The sequence below is a fragment of the Ascaphus truei genome, chromosome 2 (assembly GCF_040206685.1).
Source record: "Ascaphus truei isolate aAscTru1 chromosome 2, aAscTru1.hap1, whole genome shotgun sequence".
NCBI classification, from domain to species: domain Eukaryota; kingdom Metazoa; phylum Chordata; class Amphibia; order Anura; family Ascaphidae; genus Ascaphus; species Ascaphus truei.
The window spans coordinates 446,375,972-446,401,057 of record NC_134484.1 but is presented as its reverse complement, the minus strand read 5'-3'; the positions used below and the strand labels follow the sequence as shown (position 1 = coordinate 446,401,057).

At 43.1% G+C, this 25,086-nt stretch overlaps 1 protein-coding gene across 8 annotated transcripts in view; it reads right to left on the bottom strand.

Annotated features, from left to right (window-relative positions):
* Window positions 1–25,086, bottom strand: part of PRKAG2 (protein kinase AMP-activated non-catalytic subunit gamma 2) — a 354,869-nt gene that overhangs the window by 3,270 nt on the left and 326,513 nt on the right. For all 8 annotated transcript variants that reach the window (XM_075587891.1, XM_075587892.1, XM_075587896.1 and 5 more), the window contains 9 exons: window positions 22,921–23,002; window positions 19,506–19,564; window positions 17,843–17,888; window positions 17,105–17,159; window positions 15,103–15,229; window positions 8,065–8,230; window positions 7,265–7,302; window positions 5,903–6,049; window positions 471–564 (listed from right to left, as the gene is read on the bottom strand). In XM_075587891.1, the coding sequence (XP_075444006.1) occupies window positions 471–564; window positions 5,903–6,049; window positions 7,265–7,302; window positions 8,065–8,230; window positions 15,103–15,229; window positions 17,105–17,159; window positions 17,843–17,888; window positions 19,506–19,564; window positions 22,921–23,002 (814 nt within the window). The remainder of the gene's footprint in view (window positions 1–470; window positions 565–5,902; window positions 6,050–7,264; window positions 7,303–8,064; window positions 8,231–15,102; window positions 15,230–17,104; window positions 17,160–17,842; window positions 17,889–19,505; window positions 19,565–22,920; window positions 23,003–25,086) is intronic.

Genomic DNA, 25,086 nt, shown 5'->3' with positions numbered 1-25,086 from the left:
AAGGGAATTTTAGGATGATTGGAGCAGTGTAGGTGCGGAAAGGTGAAGTGCAGACATGGAAACAGTTTGGGAACGAAGGACCCTTTGTTGTAGTAAATCAAAATAAAACATTTACTAGAACATGTCGAGACTTTTATTTAAATACATTTATTGCAATCTATCTTATCGCGATAAATGTCTTAATATTGTTATCGTGGTGCAAGTTTTGATATCGCCCAAGCATATTTAACCTCCGATACAGATCACACCAAGATACTGCGATAAATGCCATTAACACGAATGGCAGCCAACACAGGACCACGGTGTAAAACCCTGCATCAGTTTTAGTGAATCTCTCCCCATGACTTTTGAAAAGGTCTATTGGAAAGCTTACAATTATTTCAAAACAGTATTCTATTCTACAATACGTATACATTGATTTCCATGTGCCATGCTTGAGAAAAACGCTAGTCAAAATTTGTCAACTGTACCTGCTGGGGAAAGCACTAAGGCTTGTAGAATATCAGAGAGGGATATAATTCCCACAATGCTATGTGCTTCGTTTACAACTACCAGTCTGTGTACCTGCAGCAGGGATAAAATATGAAACCGTTACTAATTAGTTGGATCCATTTTTTTGAAAAATACAATACAAGTAAAAACATCTCACTTGGCAAACAGTCAAGAATGAAAGATGCAAAGATCCAATGTAAACACAACACAGCTACAAAAGGTAATATTTCTCGCTTTCTGCCGACTTGTAATGCTATCCATGGAAAAAAAAAATGTAATCTATTTGTTTATACTGTATGTAAGCTTAATAAAAGATCAACAGCGTCTCTGCAAACATTCGTGTCTACGCAACAAAAATCCTGGCAATTAGCTTTTCTGGTCCAAAATGATTTTGGAAGTACTTTACAGTTTTTGGGCAATCAAGGCAGACAGGTAATTTTAATAGCACTGAAGTTGAAGTAGGAATAAGTTTACCATGAATTATATATACACGTTTTAAACAATTACAAACGGAGCTTAAAAATTCTGGACTAAAATAAATTCCAACTCAAACACTTACCCTATTAAAAGCAATAATATGATGGCTACATGCCATTACAATGCCAAATACACTATAGTGTTCGTTAATGAAACTGTATCTATTTCAGGGTACAGCATAGGCCTGTATTTAACAGGAATATACATTCTCTGCAAGTGTGCCTTCAGCTATACTCTGAGAAAAGATGTGGGTTTATTGTCCCATACATGGAAAACAGAGAGATAAAGGTGCAGTCCTACATAGGTTTAAATTGAGTCGGTAGTGATATAATTTAGAAGTTTAAACTAGGGGATTTAGTTTTTTTCCCCTAAATAGAGGCTTCCAAGTATAAGTATTTTGTTTACTTATTTAACGTTTATCCCGACATTGAACCTGATGAGGATGTTTCCCCATCACTCTTTTGTCGTTGGGCTCCATGCTATTGGCCTTGAAATATGTAGTGGCGTGTCCATAAATCTGATGACTATCACTGGGATGGGACAAACAAGATTGTCAATCGCCCCTATTCGGCGTCCCTGATGTAACTGAAAACAGAGGACCATAAACGGCAAACATATAGTGAAAAACTGCTGAAACCTATCACTGCTAGTAGTTAACTATAGTCCTAAGTAGGACTGCACCATTAGGAATTTCTGCATTCAGTAACAACGGTAGCCACCAACAGAACCACTGCTCTCAGTAACCAGCACTCTCAGGGAAAAGCAGTGAGGAACGGGAACGCTCCTTGACCGAGCTATTGAATGTAGGTAGGAGTCGTGTCCACTTGTAAGAGCTAGAAACGCAGTTCTCACACCCAGAATCCAAGGAGATGTAGGGTTTTGTTTGTGTAAAAAGTTCCCCGCTGCTCATGATTTTCTACCATACCTGGTCAATCTCCTGTAATTACTTAAAACTTAAATTGATCATTTGCTTATTTCTATTCCTAAAACGGTCAACCGTGCTGTTAAAGTAACATGTAGGATATCCAAATAGACAAAATTATAATTCTTATATAAATTGGGGTTTGTAGCAAGTGGCACTTATCAGTAAAAATAGTAGTTATGCATTTTGTAAGATATTAAGCTATAAAAAGTATAAGGCTCATTGCTGCCACCAAGTGACTCTACTCAACACTAGCAGTTCCCTTAAATATTATAAAATTGTGAGTAACATTGGCGCATATACAGACTTATTACTGTAACCAACTGTGTCTTGCCTGCCAACTGAGAATGCAAAAATGATGCCATCTTATCGCAATTCCTGTTCCCAACAATTATGGTGTATGCCCAATATTCTATTTAAAACCCATCCTTGATATTTATATAGCCTTTTAACAAACATTTGTACTGTATGTTATACAGCGATTCTTTGGGGGCTCTGCACAAAGGGTTATAAAAGAACCAAATAGGTAGCACTTTTTTTTTGCCTGTGCCTAAACCATACAGGATATAAGAAACTAGTTATACAACAGCCTTTACGTTTCACTCACTTCGCTAGACAGAAGTGCTTACACAAAGTCAGACTTTGTGGGGAATTTGGAGACAAAATGTGGAATATTCTGCATCATGGTGTATTAATTTTTTTCGATCCTATAACATTTGCATCAGCGAACAGTTCCTATATTCCCAAAACAGAAGCTGATGCAGGCTGGGACCGGGATTACTTTGCAATTTAGAGAAATACTTGGATACATTGGCACCTAGACGTGCATGTTTAAGATGTCGGTCACTTTCGCCTCACAAAAGTGCATTACGTTCTGTTTAGCTACCCCCATCATGTCCCCTTCACGCTATAGCACTATGGGATTTCTGCTTGTAATGGTGTGTGGGTTTGTAAGGCAGCAATGCCGCAAGAAAAGGGGAATGATTGGTTCCAATGATATGAACTAATGTGGCATCCGGAGCTGAACCTCGCCGTTTTCTGCCCTGGGGCCCTGGTGATTTCCAACAGAATTGCAGTCTCAGAGGAAACTGGGCTGCTGGCATCGACAAATAGGAAGCCGCAACCGCTGTTTGCTTCCAGATTCTGCAAGACTTGGAGACCATATTGTTTCCCTAGGAAGGACAAAACAGGAGGGGGAAAAAAAAAAAAAGTATTCGCTCAACCTTTGGGCATTGGAGATCATACATATATGATCCAAACACAGATGTGATGTTTAGAGTCCTGAATTAATGCATATGGGGGAAAGGAGGTGGATCAGATCTAGTGCTGCTGATGGTTCAGATAAAAAGGTACAAAAACAAACCCTTCATTCAGACCTTTAGGGCAGTGGGTTTTAACGTGTCAACCCATTTACACTCCCTCTGGAGTAGTACTCTGTCACAGTCCTCTTTCCTTTGGCCCATTGTTAAGTGGTCAATGCCGCAGAACATAAAGGACATTGGGATTACAATGGTGTAGGTCATTTACAGGTTTCTCTATTGGGGTCCCTAGCTTGTTACAAACGGACCCTAGGGGTTCCACGGCTCTACTCCTTAGTGGTCTGCACATTTTACCAATGTATTTCTTTTGGCAGTTGCAGACCACTGGTCTGCAAATTGATCTTTAACTCCTTGCTATTGTCCCAATTGGAGAACACTTGTGGGGTGCATAGATGGACACTTTTGCTGCGTACACAGCAAAGCAAGATCCCCAAGGTTTTTTGGGGATCCATGTCTCTTTGATGGGTTCAATAATGTGACTAGACTAGAGCGTTCAAGTTGTTGGCACGCCTAAGGACCATGGTTGGGTAAGCTTTCAGTACCCTTCTTAAATCCTCGTCTTCCATGTGTATTGGCCAACGTTTTTTTTTTGTAAAGGCTTGAGTTGACTGTCTGCCATTAGCAGTTGTACTTGCCAAAAAACCTGATTTGTTTTGTTCTGGGGTAGTGGGTGTTTTCTTCAACAGGAGTTCTGTTCGTGTAATCATTTTGGCTCTTTTGTACGCTCTTTTTATGCTATTCTTGCTGTAGCCACGTTTCAAGAACCTCTCTCTGATTTCATCTGCCTGGGTCTGGAATTCTTGATCAGGGCTTTAGAACAATGGTTGTGTCAGTCTGAATTTCTTTGAACGCTCCCTTCTCGCCCACAGAGATTCCTAGTACTTCCATATTTTGGAATTTGTTCCAAATCCCTGGTGACTAATTTCACCAAAAATTCTATGTTGGCACTTACGTCTGGTGAGGGGGTGAAATTGGTTTTGGGTTTTAGATCAGTGAAGGGGCCTTCCCCTGAACTCTTGCGGTTTCATTTTCTAGGGCAATAGGGTCTTGTAATACATGTATGTCTACATGGTCATAGTTTTTCTATAGCCAGATATCGTAATTGCATGCATTCCCGAGAGAAAGAATTTGTGCAAAAGGAGCTTCCTGGCAAACATGTTGGTGTCCTTGACCCATTCAAAAAGAATAAATGGTGAGGTGGGGGAGGACAGTCCCTTCCTGAGGACCTTAAGGTGATATTATTTAAGCGGAAATGACAAGGTTGATAATTACTCATCTTCCTCAAGAGACACCAATATCCCAGATGGTGCATTCTTCTCTACCCACCTGGCTTTTGAAGCCACATATGTCTCCGTCCCTTAGTGTATCCGACTTTACCCTTCCTCTTTTACCTTTGTCGCGATTTGAGGGGTGGCGGACCACTAAAAAAGGAGACCGTTCCCTATCAAACCTGCCTTGATGAGGTCCCGGGTTAAGACTCACCCTCACTCTGATGCTTCCCATTCGGTAGATTTGTGAGACTCAAAACTTGCGTCGTCCCTTAGCAAGGTTAAATTTAAAAATATTCCCATCCTTAAAGTTTTATAGAGACGCCAGAGATTTTATGTTTTCTGTCTTTTAGTTCGCTCATATATCAACTATCTTTTTATTTTTATTTCCTGGTCCCTAAATTCTGAATGTGTTGGAGTTGTCCACATCGAATAGACTTGTCTTGTTCTTCATTAGTAGTAACCAATCTCTTGCTCTCAATCTACCAATCGTTTCATGAGATCCTTTGGGCACTGTAAAAGTAGATGTTCCCAAGATTTAATAAACTGTTCATCTGAAATTTGATGGGATGGAGGTAAATCAACCGAGTCCTCTTTGTACAAAGACTAGTTTGATGTATTTCTCCAGTCTTGACATTTCCCACCAGGAACATGTTTCTGGTCTATACAGTTTGTTTAATTCATGGAAATAATTCTTAATATCTTTGGGTATTGCTCTGTCAGGGTTACTCTCGCCTAGACAGAATACACTTCTGGCTTCATCTTGCCATAGATTATAGTCACGTTTTGTTGACAGGACGCCTGCCATTGTAGGAACTTGTGAGCCGAATACAAGAATGGAGCCGTTAAGGTTTTAAGTGAATGACAAAACAGAAAATGTGTATTCTCTCAATTTCTGGACACTGAAGGAACTTTAAACCCGATATCTGCCATAATTCTGCATATTTGTCACTGCTTTTATTTTTATGGAATTTCCCCAAACATGTTTTGAGAGAGATTGCACATCCAGTCACAGTATTTTTAGTGCACGCATGGTGCCTCGTGAATTGTATGGTGTCTCCTTAATGTCAAATTAAACAGAAAACTGCTGAATGAAACAAAGCAATAAAATATGTTATTGTGATAAAAAAGGCAAAGTAAAGTTAAAACAGAGAGAATGATCAATCGTCAGCCCACATTCAAGGGGTGGCCAACTTCATTCTTCAAGTGTCACCAACAAGTCAGGCTTTCAGGCTACCCCAGCTTCAGCACAGGTGGTTCAGTCGTTATGAGAAGTTGTACTGTCATACATGTAATGTAATTATGATTGAGCCACCTGTGCTCAAAGCAGGGATAGCCTGACAACCAGACCTGTTGGTGACGCTATAGGACTGGCGTGGACCACCCCTTGTTTACAACATGCATACTTTATATAAGGATCTTACCTCTGCTTTCACTATCCTATCCACAATAGTTTCCAGTGTTTCCAGCTTACTGCACTTCAACACACCTTCAAAATACTGAGAACGGTGTTCAAGGGCCTGCGTCACGGTGATATCTAAATTATTGTATGTCTTTTCAGCAGCAAGATTCTAAAAAATAAATTATGCATCAATTAATTACAAGTTTGTTTATGTGAGACACCAACAGCACAGTTAATAGAAACCATGCCAAAGAGTTCAGAATGAAAAGCAAACCCTCATTGTAAGTTCCCTGTAGTAGTACATTTTACCATTCAAATGTAAAGAAAACTACGTTAAAATACTTCACGAGATTTAACATTTTTTGGTGGAGGTGTCAATCAGCTACATTTAAACTATTCAACAGTTTCGTATTAAGCAGGAATGACCCTTTAAATGAACACACAAGTTGTGTTCTGTCCTAAACATAACAACATACATTAAAGAAAATTTGATATCTCCTTCCTCTGCCATAGGCGCCTACAAATAACTGTAAAATAGCAATCTGTTCTCCTTTAACTGATCGAGAGGAACGCCGAGCATGGCCACCTGTCTCACCACAGAGAATCACTATTTACGGTTGAGGAATGCAACAATTTTAAGGAAGAAAATACAGTTGTTGGCAATGCACCCATGTCACATGGATGATACATCCCTAATATGCCCTAAATGACAGATGACAACATTTTATTTGAGTTACAGAGAAGTTCCTATGCAAGTGAAGTACCGTAGGTCCTCAAACTTGAGCTCACTGAAACTCCCAATGGCTTGAAAAATTGAATACGTGATTTTATTCAGAGCCTTATAGCTTTGATGGCAGTATTAGGGCTCTCATTGTATCTGTGTGTAGCCTGCTTCCAATTTTACAGTGCAATACCAACAGCCAAATCAGGTAGAAATGTTTACAACAATAATTTTTTGCAGGCAGAGCGAGTCCGTGTCCTACAGTGCAGTGCGTACAATCTAATATTGGTGCCTGAGGAACAGGGAGATGAAGCTATCAGGAGAGCAAACACTGATTCACATCCGGTCCCCTCACTTCCAGGCAGTGACAAGGAGCTCTCCTTCAGCCTGCAGGCATTTTTGTAAGTAGGCGGCTTTTAACAGACACTTAATGTTCCTATGTACATTTCCAAACTTAGCACAAGCATCATCGTTCATGTTTAAGATGTTCTTTTCTCTTGGTTAATTAGAGCGCTTAATGAATTATCACCATATTAACCGTTTCAGCTAAGCAACCCTGGCGCCCCATTGTGAGCAAAACCTCATTAATGTGTACATACCGACTAAGCCTAAGGAAACCAGCCAAATCATTACAATTTACTGCATAAGCACAAAAATACTTACAATGACATCAAACTTGGAATAAATATCTACAACTTTTCCTAAGAGAGAGAGAGAGAGAGAGAGAGAGAGAGAGAGAGAGAGAGAGAGAGAAAAAAAAAAAGATATAAATAATTTGATTGCACAATCAATCAAACAGCAAATAGTGTTTACAAAGGTTGAAACCTAAATCCTCATTACATGTTACCCAGAATCCCTGGCTGCAGTGGAAGCATTGTTTGCTAAAAGATGATTTGTCTCTTATGTGCTCAGAAGTGACATTTTAATTTGCTTAAGGTTGGGGAAGAAAAAAAAAAATAATCATATATAAAATACATGCAACTAAGCTTGTAGTTCTCCTAAAATGTGGTTTTACTTTTGGGAAATGAATAGCTTCATTACTTGGAATACTATACACAAAGTAAAACATGTCATGTATGCAGAGTTAGCGCCACCTTGCAGGCTTCGTCTGCGGCCCCAGTGCCGGCTGCTGCATGTGCGCCTGGCAGGCTGGCGGCGCGTGCAGCTGTGTAAGCCACGATCTCCCGTCTGTGGCTGAGCTGGAGGAGATTCGACGTCCGTGTGGTGGGGGCGCAGCCATGACATCCCCCGGCTGGTTTGCCCTCATTGGCAGAACCGCTGGGGGCGTGACCAGCGCTCCGTCGCCAGTTCTGAAGACAATTTCTTGTCTTCAGAAAAATCTGTCGAGCAACACGGCGGCAAATTGCAAGCCAAGGCAGCTAGTGGGGCCTGCCCCATTGAGGGGCGGTTCTTGTTCCTGCAGCGCGCGCTGCAGCTTGTACTGGGGACCTAGCCTTACATACCTGACTCATCTACCACAGGCAATGCCGATACTCTTCTTTCCACAAATATATTCAAAGCCTTGATGATGGGAGTGTGTGGGTGTATGAAGGCAATGTTGTGGTATGTCCCTATCCCAAGTTCATGTAGGTTTTTCTTCATGAAGGCAGGCTTTGGCATTTCTGACACCTAAGGCAGAAAACAAAATGAGGGTAAATCAATATTTTCATGTACAGTGTTTCTTGCCACAAAGGATCAGTTCTATCGTCATATGCAGCCACAGGTGATATCGCGGACGCTCACTACACTTCCGAATTCCAGATCACATTATACAATGGAGTATGTCGATTCTGAAAATACCACTCGATATCCCATCTTCCTCCCACCTATGAAAGCACCAGCAGCACGTGAGTTAGGGTGTGTGTGTAAAGCTGGCTCCTGAATATGCCGTGCGTTTCCCTTACATAAGTAATGGACAGATGCCATCTGGGCATTTTAACGAAAGGACACGAGCTAATGATCTACGCGAGGGGGCGGCCAACTCCAGTCCTCAAGAGCCGTCAACAGGCCAGGTTTTCAGGATATCCGTGTTTCAGCACAGGTGGCTCAGTCAGAATGTAATTATGACAGCCACCTGTGCTAAAGCAGAACTAGCCTGAAAACCTGACCTGTTGTTTAAAAAGGATGAAGACTATTAAAAATAATGCTTTATAAAAATACATTAAAAACAGACTGCAAACATTCTGAAATGCAATAAAAAACATTAATAGCCTTCCAAACATATAGCAGGCATAAGCTTATAGGGAAAACATAGAGAGAAGCGCCAGCTCCATAGCATAAAACCGCAAATTTATTCAGAAGACTGAAAATCTGCAGGATGTGCACTCACATGGGGATTAAAAAGCCATTCAGTTGCGAGAAATGTAGATAGGCATCACCAGGGGAGAAAAAATGGGTCCTGTATCAGCTGTGCGGGTACAGGGTTATGTCTCCGTGCTGTTCAGCCTATAAATCAGTCAGTCAGTCTGTTGTACTTTGTAGCTGCCATAGAGTGAAACCAGGTGACCGGTACCTCAAATAGAGAGAGCAGACTTCCCTAAACAGACCTTCCTGGCTCGTAAAACACTCAGTAGCCCGCAATGTATAGGGGATCCAGCGGAGACTCCACACTAGAACGCTGTTCCTCCTGGCGCAGCGCCAATTACGTAATGACGTCACGACGCGTTTCGTCACGGGGGAGATTGGCTAGTACTATCCATGTGATTTAAATACACATATAAACAGTATGGTGCCTCACATACAACCAATACGAGCTAATTATGCTCAGCAACTAACCAATCCTGCAGCATAATAGCGATGTTAACCCCAATTACTAATTAATATAGGAAAGACTACTGAATCAATACGTAACTACAATAGATGACAATAAAACATTACAAATAATAATAATTTTAAAAAAATGACATGCCTAAAAATATATAAATCTGTTCAAATTATAAATAAAACTTAACAGAATAATTGATCAACAAAATGACATAACAATGCATGGTAATATAACCACGTTGTATAATGCATCTGATCACGTGTATAAAACATAATATAATACACCAAAACTTTGCACTAAACAAAAGTGGATGCAGTAACCAATTATAAATAAATAAGCTATGTCTCTAATTGAAACTTGACGGGGAAAAAAAAAATTAAATCAGTGCATATATTTCAACAGCAATATATTACATGGATGTAGTAAACAAACATCGGAGAGTTGTGTGAATAGAAAACACAAGTCAAAAATTGACCGGTGTTTCCTAAAAAAAGGAAACCGCAGTGGAAGATTAATGAGTGTTTTAGGCAAATGTGCTACGGTCTACACACTCATTTAAACCTAGAGGAGCAGTGTCCTAAACTGTGAGTCCAGTAGGATTCTCCAAGGCAAAGCAATTTAAATCTATCCCCTCCTAGTATCTTGCAGATGTTCACTTTTCTGATTGTGATAACTGTGCGGTTTTATGCTATGGAGCTGGCACTTCTTTTTCTATTTTTTTCACTTGGGTATTTTCGTGATCCAAGCTAAGATCACTTAGAAGCAGCGGCTTCCTTCTCCATAAGTAACGTTCTTCTGAAATTGGACTTCCTATGTTCATCCACAATTCGGGACTGGTTTGAAGTTTTTTAATTAATTCACTGTATTGTTGTGGTTATATGCAGTGTTCGACAAACCTATACATTTGCACGCCCCGGGCGAGTGGATTTAACATCGTGGCGAGCTCCTGTCGGCCTAAGCAGTACACGTGTGGTACTAGGTGGCGAGTAGATTTTTTTGTTCGGCGAGTAGATTTTTTGGCGATTTGTCGACCACTGGTTATATGTATATTTTATAGTGAGATTTATTTTATTTTTCACACTATTTTATACACAGCCACTATCCTCATGATTTCCAGCCCTTAATAATTAGATTACCCCAACACAGGGGAGCACAAACTTTTTGAGCTGCGCCCCTCTGCCTGCTCCCTCTCGCTTTCACGCCCCCATCACGTTGTTCGGCTGCGTCAAATGACGCCGCGGGGTCACGTAGTGTGACCCCGTTGCCATGGAAACGGACGCGTGACATCACTCTGCGGCATCATTTGACGGCGCGTTGCTATGTCTTACCAGCTCTGCAACTCACTTTCCAGGATTCTGCAGAGGCCTCACGCGATCCCTCGGCATTTAATTTAAATGCCTCGGGGAAGAGCGCAGGACCTCTGCAAGCGCCCCCCCAAACAAATCCAGTGCCCCACCTGGGGGGGCGTGCCCCCACTTTGCGCACCGCTGCCCTAACACACTGGGTAAGCGCTGCTTTTTATTTGTGCGTTTTATAAGCTTATAGGGGTCCTTGGTAAATAGACAAGCAAAAAGTGGCGGTGCTCATTTGCATGTCATTACCCAGAATCCCTGGATGCAGTGGAAGCACTGTATGCCAAGAGACTATGGTGAAAAGCAGTGCTGCAGACCGGTCTGAGACATAGGAATGTGCTCACAAGTGATATTTTTATTTACTACTAGCTGATATACCCGGCGTTGCCCGGGCGTGGAAGGGCAGGGGGCATGGAGTGGAAGGGAAGGGGGGGAGGGGCGTGGAAGGGCAGGGGGGGCCAAGGGGCATGGAGGGCAAAGATCAGGGGGCAAAGGGCAGGGAGGGGCAGGGGGGCAAAGGGCAGGGAGGGGCGGGGGGCAAAGGGCAGGGAGGGGCAGGGGGGCAAAGGGCAGGGAGGGGCAGGGGGGCAAAGGGCAGGGAGGGGCGGGGGGGCAAAGGGCAGGGAGGGGCGGGGGGCAAAGGGCAGGGGGGGCATCACAGGCACCCACTGACACGGGGGCATCACAGCCACAGGCTGCACCCACTGACACAGGGAACTTCACAGCCACAGGCTGCACCTTGTCCCACAGACAGAGCTGCACCCACTACCAGGCTAAGGACAGACCCACTCACGTCCTGTACAAAGGCCGTGGCACTTACACACCACCAGCACACAGGCCGCGGGTGGCACTGACCTGCCGGTAGCCGCTGTCCGTGGGGTTGAAGTCGCAGGGAGAGCTGCAGGTGTGGGAACCCGTGCAGCCAGTACAGGAGGCGGTCACAGTGCGGAGAGTGCGGGGAGCGGACACAGCGGCATCCCGGGGAGGAGAGCGCGGGGGCGCGAGGCGCGTGCACACAATTGAGAGCCGTGGGGGGTGTCCCGGGCGCTCGCTCTGCTCCCCCGCTGACTGTAGCGGCGCCGGGGGGAGGGGGTGAAAGCGCGGGAAACAGGGAGACACGGGGAGAGGAGGAGGTGCGCGCGGGTCACGATGACTTGGAGGCTGATGTTCGGGGAGGAAGAGGCGGAGCCTCCGGGACCGGTGGGTAAGAGAGCGGGAGATGAGCCTCCGGGACCGGCAGGTAAGAGAGCGGGAGATGTGTGTGTGTGTGTGTGTCGTCACTCCGCCTCAGGCCAATGAGAGGTGCGGGGGCGGGCGGGCCAAGGGACCAATGAGATTTCCTCTAGGAACACAGGAGATGCAGACAGGCATACAGTGCTTTCCCAAATATATAATAAGATAATAAGATATGCAGGGTATGTATTTGTCATTTTCTTTACTCACCATAACTTCTTTTGTATCTGGTTCCAAACCAAATCGCAAAAAATATTTTGCAGATTTACAAGATTACATTAATCATCTCTTAAAGCAGAAATCCCCTGTTAAGGTAATGAAGGGGTTAACCCCTTGTGCTACCATACCGCAAGGCCTAAACACCCACCTGGGGCAACTACCACCGTCACCCACCCCCTGTATCAACAACCGGAATTGGTAAAAGTGCTATTAACCAAAGATGGCTAAAAAAGCTTTTTCCCCATTCAAAAATAACATTACAGTACAATACATAAATACAACCCTGTAACTCAGGAAGCAGGGGTCCCCGAGGCTGAAATGAAGGCGGTTCAGCTCAGGTAACCCCCTGCTCCTGTACACTAGTGTTAAAATGAATATTTAAACTGCACAATCGCCTGTCAGAGCCGTGCATGGATCACAGAGTCTCCGTGTAGCTCCACCAGGCTGCAGCCTAAATAAACCGATTCAGGCCGATAACACTTAGAAAACAAACAAACAAGGAAGTGCGATCTTGCATTTTTTGACCACACCGAGTTTTTTCTTAGTGAATACCGTTTGTACACGTTTTACAGTGCAGTAAAACAATGCAAAGTCACTCACCAATGCACCGAGTTTATCGACGTTTACTGGACAGGCCCCTATGAGTTCAACTCCCTAATGTTAAACTCTGGCAGTGTGAGCATGTCCTGTTCGTCAGGATTCACTTTGGTATTTAAGAAAATCATGTTTTTTTTTCATCTCTGGCTTCTGCGGTAACCATGGTAACCTTTATGGGCTCTGGTTTCTCAAAGTCACTATTACTGGAAAAACACATACATCGCTATATTCCTAAATTATAATTTAGTTTCAGTTATTACACAGAGGTTTAAAAAAGCTCCTCTAGTTGTTGTGTGGGAGAGTTTGCACAGAGGTAACATGATAAGGGAAGAATGGGATGTAGTGGGCATGCAGGCTGTGGTCTCACAACCTCCTGTAACCACTTGAGCGGTTTGACAGCCTGCACCCATCGTCCTGTATCTTATGCTCAGTCTCCTCTCACCATGGCAAGCAGAGAGGAAACTGGTCAACAGAAGCCACGTTAATACGAACAAGAAACATTGTATTTCATTGCCGTCCGTGCCGTTTCTCTGGTATTGTATGATTACCAATACAAATCACGCATCAACCTTGGCCTCTTGCAGACGCACTTACCAGAGCTCCCTCCTGTGGTCTCTGTACGTTCTTCCTACTTACCACTTAGATTGTAAGCTCTTCAGGGCGGTGACTCCTTTTTCCTAATGTTACTTTTATGTCTCAAGCGCTTATTCCCATTATGTGTTATATTGTGTCACTGTACAGCAGTATGTACATAAATGGCGCTATATAAATAAAAAAGGTATACATACCCATCTACTTGCCTGTACCTTTTGCCCCATGATTATCAGACGCTGTCTAATTTAATTATTTTATTGTCTACGGTTTACTAGCCTTAGTTTCTGGCACGTGAACATACACAACCAGCCTACACTATTATGGTGAAAAAGGGCAAAAAAAAGGGCTGCCAACTCTGTTCTACTAAGAATTGAAATAACCCTACAAGTTCATTGTATTGCTTGATGCTTCTATGAGCTCTCTGGTTAGGATTCCTTTTTACAACCAATGGCTTTAAACCTCTCCATATCCATACAGGAAAGTGCTGTGCCGACCGCGAGTGCTTTCGCAGAACATAATCCAAACAATGAAAAAGCAGAATAATTGACAGGCTTTACAGTGCCAGTTAAGTCAAACAGCAGGAAAGAGACTCTAATAGTTATATATTCACCAAAATCGGCAGTATCACACGAGCTCTCTCCCCAGTGATAAAACATTAAGGGGACTCATTGAAGTATATAAAACAAGTGTCTGTAAGCATTCATATATCAAGGTGTTTTGCTGTTAATATGCAGAAAGATATATTGGAAGCACACATTTTCTAGCCCCCCTCATTTTCCCCCTTTACTTTGCACCTAAGGCCGGGGTCTCGCTGCATCCGGCGGCGCTCGCAGCCGCGTGCGCGTCACTCACCAGACACGAGTTTCTCCCGAGCCGGCCCCAGTCCCTCCTCGCTGCACACCGTGATGCGTCAGCAAGCAGGGGATACACGAGGATCGTGATCCCAAGCGGCGACGCGTCACGTGGTGCGCTGGTGAGCCTATCAGTGCCGGGGGCTGGAACTGTCAGAGCTTCCCCCACCTCCAAAAAGGTAGGGGGGGGAGGGAAGTGTGTATGTGTGTGTGTGTGGGGGGAGGGAGAAACGGACGGACGGACGGACCGGGGGGGGGGGGGGGGAGCTGCACAGAGAGCAGCAGAGGGCATGTGGAAGGGGGGGGAGTAGCATGGAGAGCAGCAGAGGGCCCTCCTGCAGCCCGGGAGACCCCCGCTGCAGCCCTCCGCTTAAACCACGCCCCCCACTCCCGCTCCCTTCACACCGCAGATAGCGGTCAAGTGCCTCTCCACGCGCCGCCTGTCTGCAGTGCGGGCGCGTGGTCTGAGGCAGCGGGGCCTTAGCCTAAGGCGGCACAGATATCTTTTGCCAACAGATATCAAACATTATTTTCTACGTACATTACTCTCTGGCCCGCAGTCTGCAAGCTGCAATAGCCCAGGTGGTATCGCACAGAAAGTGACCCTGCCTTCGGGCAGTGTGCGAGACCGCCAGATCTGCGCTATCGCAGCTTGCAGAATAAGGGCCAGTGTGTCACACGGACAAATTTGCACAACATATTTCCTAGAAGTTTAACAAATGCCAAAGTGCTTCATACATGCATCAGTGAGCTCTATGCATAGCCCCCAAAGTACCATACTTTAAAAAAGACTCTTGCTGCCAATGTATAGCCGATGATCTTTAAGGCTGTGACTTGTAAATAGAGAACCCAGAAAAATACAATAGTACCCTATGTAAAACTGTTACTTACAAAAAGTTGGAGGAACTTCAGAATTCTTTTGTGGGTAAGTATATAAAGTGCATTTCCACTGACAGGGTCCACAACGGGCAATCTGTGGATTTTGTTTTTGATCAGTGAATATACTGCATCAAAGAGGCTGTGGAAAGATCCATTAAAAGCAATTAGATGATGTTAAAAATGCATCAAACAGGCAAAACAATGCACCCCTTCAGCCCCCCCTGTAACATTGCAAAGGCCCCTCAGGTCCGTCATATAGTGCGCGCGGCACTTAGATTTGTCTGTGTCCTAGCCTAGCCTGGCCTGCTACACTTCGGCCGCGCGCACGGCAGTGAGCGGTGGCGCCGGCAGAGTACAGCAAAGATGTGAAAATGTATATATTCGCGCTGCTGCCGCGCCACATAACTCTGCCAAGCCAATCGCAGTGCGGCAGGGAGGGATCCCGGGGGCAGGAGGAGCACGCAACTCACCCTGCCGCGGCAGCACACAGAGCGCTTGGTGCACGGTCCCCACCGCGAGAATTCACACAGGCACAACTCAAACTGGGCAGCCCTCGTAACAAGGCACTCTCTCCCCTTTGCTGCGGCCTTAGCATTAAATCTGTTGTAAAAAACTGTGCAGGCTGTGGCTGAAGCTGGGTGTGAGTGTGCTGCACGCGCATTAGCGCACGTGCACGCCAACTAGAAAACGAGCCTCATTTAGCAAATGGGACAGGTCCAGGGTAAAGAAACCGTAACCCGCCCAAGTTTTGTTTCTTGAAGTTACAAGGGTGGATGGAGAGTCAGGCTGCACTGAACATAACATGATACGGTCAGCTCGCAAGAAGAGACCCAGAACTAGCGGTGGTTGCTTCCATGTGGCCTAATGAGGTTCCAGGTGGAAGAATGCAAAAAAGTTGAGGATGAGTGAGGACAGAAGCAAGAGGTGGAAAGAAAAGGAGAATAGGCAGTAAATGGTGACGAAGGGCATGTCGAGTCCTTGGTGGTGATACTGTGTGATGTTAACGCCAATTCTCTGTGTCCTACCATCCTGTTGGTTTAACTAACTGCATGTTCATACAGCCTGCACATGGCAGAAAGCGGAATTTGCACTAGCCAAAAGTGCTCTTAGAAAACATATATGAAAAGAAAATCACAGTGTTTGTAAAATATTCTTTAAGATGGCCTTTCCCCGAAATAAAGAATAAAGGTCTATTCATATTTTTTTGCTTGAAAGTCTCATTAATGGTTAAATATTAATAATCAATACAAAAATGCGGAGATTAAAATATTGCCAAGTCGCCCTTTCCCCCCTCCCCCCCTTTTTTTCCCCATTTCAAATTATTTCCTTTTTAGCCATGAGGGTGTACTGATCATTAGTGGTCATCACATAAAACAAGGGTAATAAAACCAGAAGAGACGGAGAAAGTGGCACAAAAGGTTTACGAGATGGGTCATTTATTCAATTTATTTCCCATCACAGGAGAAATTTATTTTCTAAAAAGAATAAAACCCTTCATTGGTTCAGTGGGGGAAAAAAAAATAATATCCTTCATTTTCAAGTGCACAAAACATCTGAGTTAGTGCAACAAAAATGAAATGTGCAGAATTAATGATACCAGATGTGATACATCACAAGTGCAGTAGCTTACATATTACATATGCATTGTTTTACAAATGTATTTCTGCGATTGCTATTATAGATATTTAAAATTAAACAGTTAAATGTCGATACATCATGTCTCCTTTGAAAATATAGCTTCGGACTATCAGTCATAACTTTCCAATTGTAGTTTGCGGATAAAACCAGTGTTTCTGTTCAGAGATCGATACTTTTAGTTACATATAGTTACAAAATTGCATAAAGAAATAATAAGTTGGTAAGATATAAACTTCATGTGTCAGACAAGCTTATTTTTTACTTTGGAAATGTTTTCAAAATGAAGGTGGCAAATAATCTTTCCAAGAAAAGCAACAATAAAGCAAGATGGGCCCTTCCATGAAAGAATTGGAATTGTATCGAACAGAAATCGTACCTTGCATCTGGACATATATTCACTAAAGGCTTGAATGTTTCTTGTAAATACAGTTCTACAAAAGAATGACAACACATATTAGTGGGAATTCAACACACAATTTCAGAATGGTTAAGAAATATGCTACAAATTCTGTGCGATTTGGATCCCTTTGGGCATCTTTACAACAGATCAGAATTTGATCATGTAAATATATTATTTCATCTGAATTGTACATTTATGATCAAATAAAAATGTATAAGAATTGTACCATCCTCCCCCCTATTTTTGTATAATATATAAAAAGGTTCAAAACAGTTAAAAAAAATATACACACAGTAAATGCTCAGGACGCGGAAAGCAAATCAGTGAATTTATTCCATTCTTAAAAATGTTAAAACGTTAATCTATGCACCGGTGCAAACCATTGGACATTTTTATTCAACGGTAGAATAATTTCCTACCTTAAACAAAATCGATCTCTAAAGAGCGATTTCTTGGGTTCTGCTTAAATCAGGCGTTATTTCGGTGCTCATTATCTTTGCAACGCTTCCATTTCTCTGCCCCGCTCAGGGTCCCTCCCTCCTGTACCGCTACGCCCAGGCAAACAGATATACAAACCCCATTTGTGCTCCCCTTGCTTCTGCCTTTTCCCTCCCCTGAGATTATTTACCTGTTCCTGCCCCATTTCCAAGTGCCAAAACCAGAAAGCTTGTAGCAAGAACACAAATAAAACCTTCCATATAAAAGCATTCTTACCCCTCCATGTCTCTATCTTGTGTTCCTCTAGCTCATAAATCTGTACCTGTAGGGAGACGAGAAGGAATCAGTAACGTTCAGCACATCTGCTAAATGTGTTAACAATCTGACTCTGTGGGGGAGTTTTCATCCCATTGTGATAAAGCCAATAGGGGCACGATCAATGGAAAATCCCATTAAGTCGATAGGAGTTTGAGTGATAATGCCCTGTTTGGTACTGTACATATATCATTATTAATGTAGTGCCATCCAGGTACATAGCGCATTACAATACACAACATATTACAACACAATGGGAATAAGTGCTTCAGAAATAGGAAAAAGCACCCCTGCCCCACAGAGCAGCAATCTAAGTCTCTTTTATAAATAACCCCAATGATAACTTTCATATCCACACATTGCATAAGAAGTCTCTATAAGGGGGTGGTGAGAAATTATGACCCGTCTCATTAAATACTGAATTGCAGCACACAAAACACCACTTTACAGTCACCTATAGAAAGTATAACAAATCTCTCTGCAGTACATTAACTGACAGTTTGAGCAATCCACTTTTATAGTTCAACCTAACCTGGATAAACTTTCAAACACAAGCCATAGCCCCCAAAACAGTACAAATCTCAACACCTCAATACAAGGTAGCCATAAAAAAAAATACAAATTTCTATTACTGGATCACAGGTACACACTACAGTGCCAAATGTTAATAAACATATACAAATAAATTAAATTATAGGGCTAAAGAAATGAAAGACAGCAATTTTCAGAAATGATGTAATTTGGAAGTGACACATCACACGTGATGAAGTATCAGACAAGGTGCAATACATTGAGGTTCTCGCACGTACATCCAAAGGGTGTCAGACATCTCTTTTCTATTTAGTTCTAAGCACAGTAAAGCATTCATGTTCATAGGATAAAAAGCTATTTCACTTAAATCGATTTTATGCTGCACAGCTTTCCAAGATCCTGCTTCTATTTATTTTGTCAGAGTGTAAAAAATGTCTTCTGTAATTAGTTAATATAAATTAAATGAGTGGTGCCAAGTCATAAGACACCCTATGGTTCATTCACGGTTATACTCATCACCGCTCAGTATGTGTGGCGCAATGATTTCCATACTACTACTAGGGATACAATGTGTAGTGCATCTGCAGAAGGACAAACATTTGCAGCATGTTGTGACTTGCAGGGCAGTTGGATAACAGTCGTGAACCCTTTCCAGATCTTCTAGGTGTGTAAGACAGCACTGGTAGGTTCAACGGGGCACTCCTATTAAAGAGGTAATCATTCATAAATAATAGCAGTCCATAACGGTGCTAACCAACACATCGGAAAGTCTGCATCAGTCCTGTTAACCAACGTAGAAGTCAAGGATGAGCAGTGAGCACTATGGATGCTTATTTTTTATTGTGACATAGGAATCCCATGTTCAGTCCTCATCTGTGCAGCTGAAACATTTAATTCTTATGGCCCAATACATTCTAAACCTTTCCAGAAAAAAATCAGTACTATTCCCTCCCCGTCCTGAACTTCTACACAAATAAACTTTTTTTTACAGGTTATTGTGTTGGTCATGTTTGAATAGGAAGGTATGAGGATATCCAGCTCCTTTCATTAAGGCTTTATTACTCGTTACATACACAGGACTTGGGTTACTTACCATAGGGGACTTGTAGTATCGATGCAATATGTTTATGAAATCTGTAATTGTTAACATACCTGAAAAACAAATTCAAGGAAATGAAGCCAGTTAATTAAAAGCAAACACAATGGCCTTCATATAAAATGATAAACTCTTCCAATTCAAGACTCGTCTGCTGCTTCCACCTCCAACCTGTCTCAATTATATCTCAAGGCCTCAAAATCTACACTGTTTATAAATTATGTTGAAATATACAATAGTGGTGTGGAAAAGTAGAATATGGTAAAGCTTCTGGATTTTTTTAAGGGGTTGTATGTGCCCATCAAGGAAAAAATGTGGAGATGTCTTATTTCTAAATGTGTGTGCCAATACTCCTTACTTCCATCAGCGTTGTTCTGCAAGTCTCGTTATTACTACAAACATTATTACTACAAACATTATTACTACAAACATTCCCCCCAAAATGGCACCTTAACATTGTAATCCAGCCAGGGTTAAGGAAAAAAAGACTTATAAAAATCTTATTTTTTTCTCTGCGTTCAACTGTTTGGAGAACTTAAGGAAAAGTGTTAATTTAACCTTCCTTGCTATCAGATGGATTTAAAACACAGTGGAACGCAGCGTCCGGAGACGTCTTGCTGATGTAAAAAAGCAGGACTACAACTCCCAGAAGCCCCTGCGGCGGAGATAGCGTCACCGTTACAGCCAATCAGCGAACGGGCAGCCACAGTAATGCAGGATTAGAAGAGTTCTGGACACTTCTCACCATAATTGGACTTTAAAGACTCACATATATGGACTTGTAAGGCGTCGTTTTTTTCCTTTTTTGTTTATACAGTGATCATACATGTTTGTTTGGGTGCTTACAAATGTGATCTGTTGCGGAATAGAACTAATAGATATTTGCCTTCTTCTTTAATGCCTCAAAAGTATTAACCCCCTCTGTATTTCAATGCGTTGCTGACCCCGCCCGAAGCAGAGTTACAAACGTATCACAAGATATCAGCGCACAGCAAAATGACGACCCAAATGGCAAAACTAGAGAAAATAAAAAACGCATTGAGAACAAAATAATAAATAACATATTTCATTGGTTTTTTTGTTCAATACATTTTCAATTTTTTTCTATATTCACTGTTCGGGGACCGTTTTGCTGTGCGCGTATGATACATACTGCATTTAATACATTTGCAGCTGCACGCCCGTTTCGGCATTTCTGGGTGTTCAAGCGGGCACACAAGTACGGAGAGACACAAAACGTGGCTACTGAAGATCCCCTGGTAGCAGAAGTTTGAGCACAAAAAGCCTGTGATGGTGGACCACGGACTCCTCGGGTACAGATGTAGCAGGGGTTAATGCTCCCGCATTGCCGCGGGACATGCGACAGTGGGAGCAGAGACCACTGTGTCTGCATTAGCTGCGTGAGAAAAAGGGTCTGGGCTACGCCATTATTGCACTCGCTGGCGCGCACCAGCAGGTGCAATAACGCCTGCTACAACAGCAAGTGAAAAAGCTGCAAGGTACATCTAGAAGGATCTGCAATGAGGGGATGCATCTAATGTGCTGAGGAATGACAGAGGCTCATCCCTAGAGTGCTGAATATTTGTTGTACCATAAGGAGTTAAAAAACCATGGTCTACCAGACATACAGAATACCCGGCCTAAAGGAAAGGCTGGGCCAGGGCATTAGTCTATTTTGTGTGGTGCTGTTTCCTAGCTTATTTTGTGTGGTGCTGTTTGCAACTCCAGTCCTGAAGAGCTACCAACAGGTCAGGCTTTCAGTGTATCCCTGCTTCAGCACAGGTGGCTCAGTATTTGATTGAGCCACCTGTGCTGAAGCTGGGATAGCCTGAAAACCTGGCCTGTTGGTGGCCCTTGAGGACTGGCGTTGCTCAGCCGTGGCCTAGGCCAATCCAAATGAATTATTTATAATAAAGCATTCTTTTTAATCAACACATTTTTTCCAAGAACCTCTCCAAACATTCGAGGTCACATCAGAGCTGCAGTTCCAACCGTCACCAAACACTTCCAACAGATGTCCAGCTGGGTCTAAAATTAGCAGCTAGTTAGTTGCAAGTGCAAACTACAATTATACTCAAGGTAACTCATTTTGAAAAGGAGCAAGAAACAGTGTGCTTTGAATTCCACTATTAAACTTAGATACAAATCCAATTGCTTCGTAATCTAAAAGGAAGCAAAATCCAGGCACACAGGCTTCAATATAGAAAAATGTATTCAGCAATAGAACTAACGTTTCGACTGCCACGCAGGCTGTGTCAGTGTGAGGGCCCTCGTTAGTTCTATTGCGGAATAGATTTTTCTATACGGAAGCCCGTGTGCCTGAATTTTGTTTCCTTCATGTGATTCCCTTGGGATTTTAAGACTATCCCTTCTATCTGTGAGCACCGGCAGGTGATATTTTTGTCATACGGAGGAAACGTGTGCCAGACAGCCACGCTCTTCGTAATCTAAAACACATTTAATAGCCTTCACATTTGGGCCCCAAAACTAGACTCAGATTTGAATGGCACAATTGTAATGACCGAGAACGTGGCAATCTATACTGCATTCAGTGGAACGCCCCAGTGAATGAGGAAAGGGTGCTGGATTCTTATAGAACATTAATGATTGCTACATCAAATATTCCACGTTTGAGAAAGTTTCAGAGGGATCTCAGATTGAAGCATGTTAGAAGAATGACCAAGAAAATACAAGAAAAACCACGAGAAAGTGGAAAAGTTATATTTTAAAGTCTAAAAGTATCCATAGTTGTCATGGTGGCAAAATGCAGCATCAGCAAAGTACAAGGAGAAAGCAGTCATTTGTGTGTTCAAGAGGCAATCCAAGCTGGGTGTTTGTGTTTTCCCCTTCATTCTTTAGTATAGGAATGAAGTAGGGGGATCTATGGAGCCGAACCCCATTAATTTCTGCCGCGGGGGCCCACTGCTTCCGGAAATAGCTCAGAAGGGGGTGCCGGTATCACCTGCAGTTTTCAACGTCCTCGTCACATGGGGCCATGGGAAGACGAACCTGATGATGTCACGGCTTCACACTAGCCCGCAGCTTTGAAAAGCAGACATATAGTGAACCCTGGAGTGGCTATCGGCACCCCCTATGGAGAAAAGTATATCCAGAAGCAGCCGGTTCCCGGTTGGTCCTCCATGTTGTATACATAAGCAGCTGGTTCCCGGTTGGTCCTCCATGTTGTATACATAAGCAGTTGGTTCCCAAAGCTGAAATGGATGGGGTTCAGCTCCAGAAACCCCTTGCTTCAAGCCTGTATTAAAAAGGGGGGGGGGGGCAGCTTGGATTGCCTCTTTAAACTGAATTTTCTAAATACTACAGGAAATAAAACAAACAAAATGAATGAGCAATTCACAGTATAAATATCCCAGATCATACAAATTCTGACATTTCCGTGGTATCCACTCACCTACAAAACTCTGGTTTTTCGTTTCCCACAGAGGAGCAGCTCGGACACCATTGGCTACCAGGGCAAAAAAAGCCTTCTTTACCTGTGAAGATTACATTAAAAAAACGCATCACTTCACAGCTGCTAATTATTTGACACAATGCACATTTTTAAGTGTAGGTGAACTAGGAATAAAATGTACATACGTCTCAAACTTATATTATAAATACCATATAGCTCCTTACCTTATATACATATATTACTGTAACATTTCAGTTTGGTTACACTGTATTTGTCTCCCCACTCCCTCTCCCCACTGTACTAATTGCAACAACCAAAAAAGGAAGTACTGGCGAGTCAAATAAGAAATACTTTGCTTACTTAATCCAGCACAAGGGTAATAGCAGGAATAAAATGCACACAATTGGGGCCACACTTTGAAACATGTGGCATTTCACCACTGAAATGCAAAAATTTGCATCAATCAGGTTTAATTCTTTAATTATCACTACAAAGCCCATTGATCTTTCGGCCTCTATTTATCGGAGTCTCCCGACTAGAAAACTGATGAAGAATCACCATTAATCCTCCTCCCCTTTGGATTAGTTCGCGGTCAGCGCTCACAGTGAACGCCACTTACAAAACGAGCAAAAGGCACCGAAGGGGTTAAAAGTGCGTTCTATTTAAAGACCTTTAAAAAACAAACAAAACAAAACAAAAATCACACACTTTTTTTTCCAATGTAAATTGTTTCTAAGTTTATTGATTTTCGTTTATTTCAGGTCTTCCGGGCAATATGAGGCCCCTTAATCAGGTAGTTGAGTGAGAATGGGAACATAAGTGTCTGTAAAAATCCTATGCACAATGCTGCTTCCTGCGCACTGTGATGTAATTGTGAAGTGCTTTGAGAGACCCATTGTACAGTGACTAAACACACATTTTTATGCAAACGTCCCTGCAGCCTAGAATTTACCATCTCAATTTACGCCTGGAGCAAAGGGAATAAAGGATGAGAATAAGCCGTCACTGGGATTCAAACCAAGCGCATCCACTTCAGAGGCAGAGAAATTACTACAACAGCCAAGGATCTATAATTCTCCAACCAATTGCAGCTTTCATGCCAAGGGTATTGTGGATGAGAAGTGAATTCCAACATCTATCCGTATATGTTTATTAGGTAAGGAAAACCTATACCTGACGTGACAATTGGATGTCTCGCACATTGAATTCCTGACAGACGCTAAACAGAAGCTGAACTCTGGCATCTCCAAGCTTAGTGTATCAGGCTGTGTATACACGACAACAGCCGCAGCCAATCACAGTGCTCCATTTCTGAAAGGTCTACAAATGAAACACCTCTAGTGACAATGCCTCAGCCTCATTCCTTACACCTTCAGATCATTGGAAATTAATTTTTGCAATAAACTGGGACATATTTTACCTACATTTGAAAACGGTGTGTTAATTAAAACTGTATTATGTTTATCCCTTCCCTATCCTTCAGATGATGTATATATGAAGTATTTAAGGTATTGTACATACTCAAGTCACTTCTAGCCTTAGGCTGCGGCCAGCCAGGGAGCGAGCGCGCTGGCGCTCATGCGCGATGGCGTCACACGCTCCTACTCGGCCGGGCGATTAATGGCCGGCTAGGTGCACGCGCGGGGCGGGGGGGTGGGGGGTGGGTGGTGGGGGGGGAGTAGCAGCCAAGATGTCATGGAGCTGGTTCGCCCTCATTGGACGAACCGCTCACGTAATGCGCTAGCGAGCTGCAGATTAAAAATTTGCTTGCTTCGGCAAGCAGCTAACCGCCGGGGATGCTCAGGCGCTCGCTCACGCTGGCCACACACACTGCAGCAATGTGTTTCATCGCAGCCAGCGTGAGCACACCCGCCCGCTCAGCACCACCCTGGACAAGGCCTTAAGCTACATCTCCTCATAGGAATGTTAAACATGACCATACTGACAGATATCTGTTTGGTTGGATATGTTGATAAGGTGTCTACCTCCCACTTGCAGACATCTGACTCACCAAGGTAACCAATATTTGTGGTTTACCCTTTAACGTTAGGGGAACACTGGGACAGGCAGCCTCAACCCGCTACCATAAAGGACAGTAGATGTTGGTGAACACAAGAGACTTCAGTAGACTGAGGCCCCGGTGTCGGCACTGCACGCGCGCCTGCC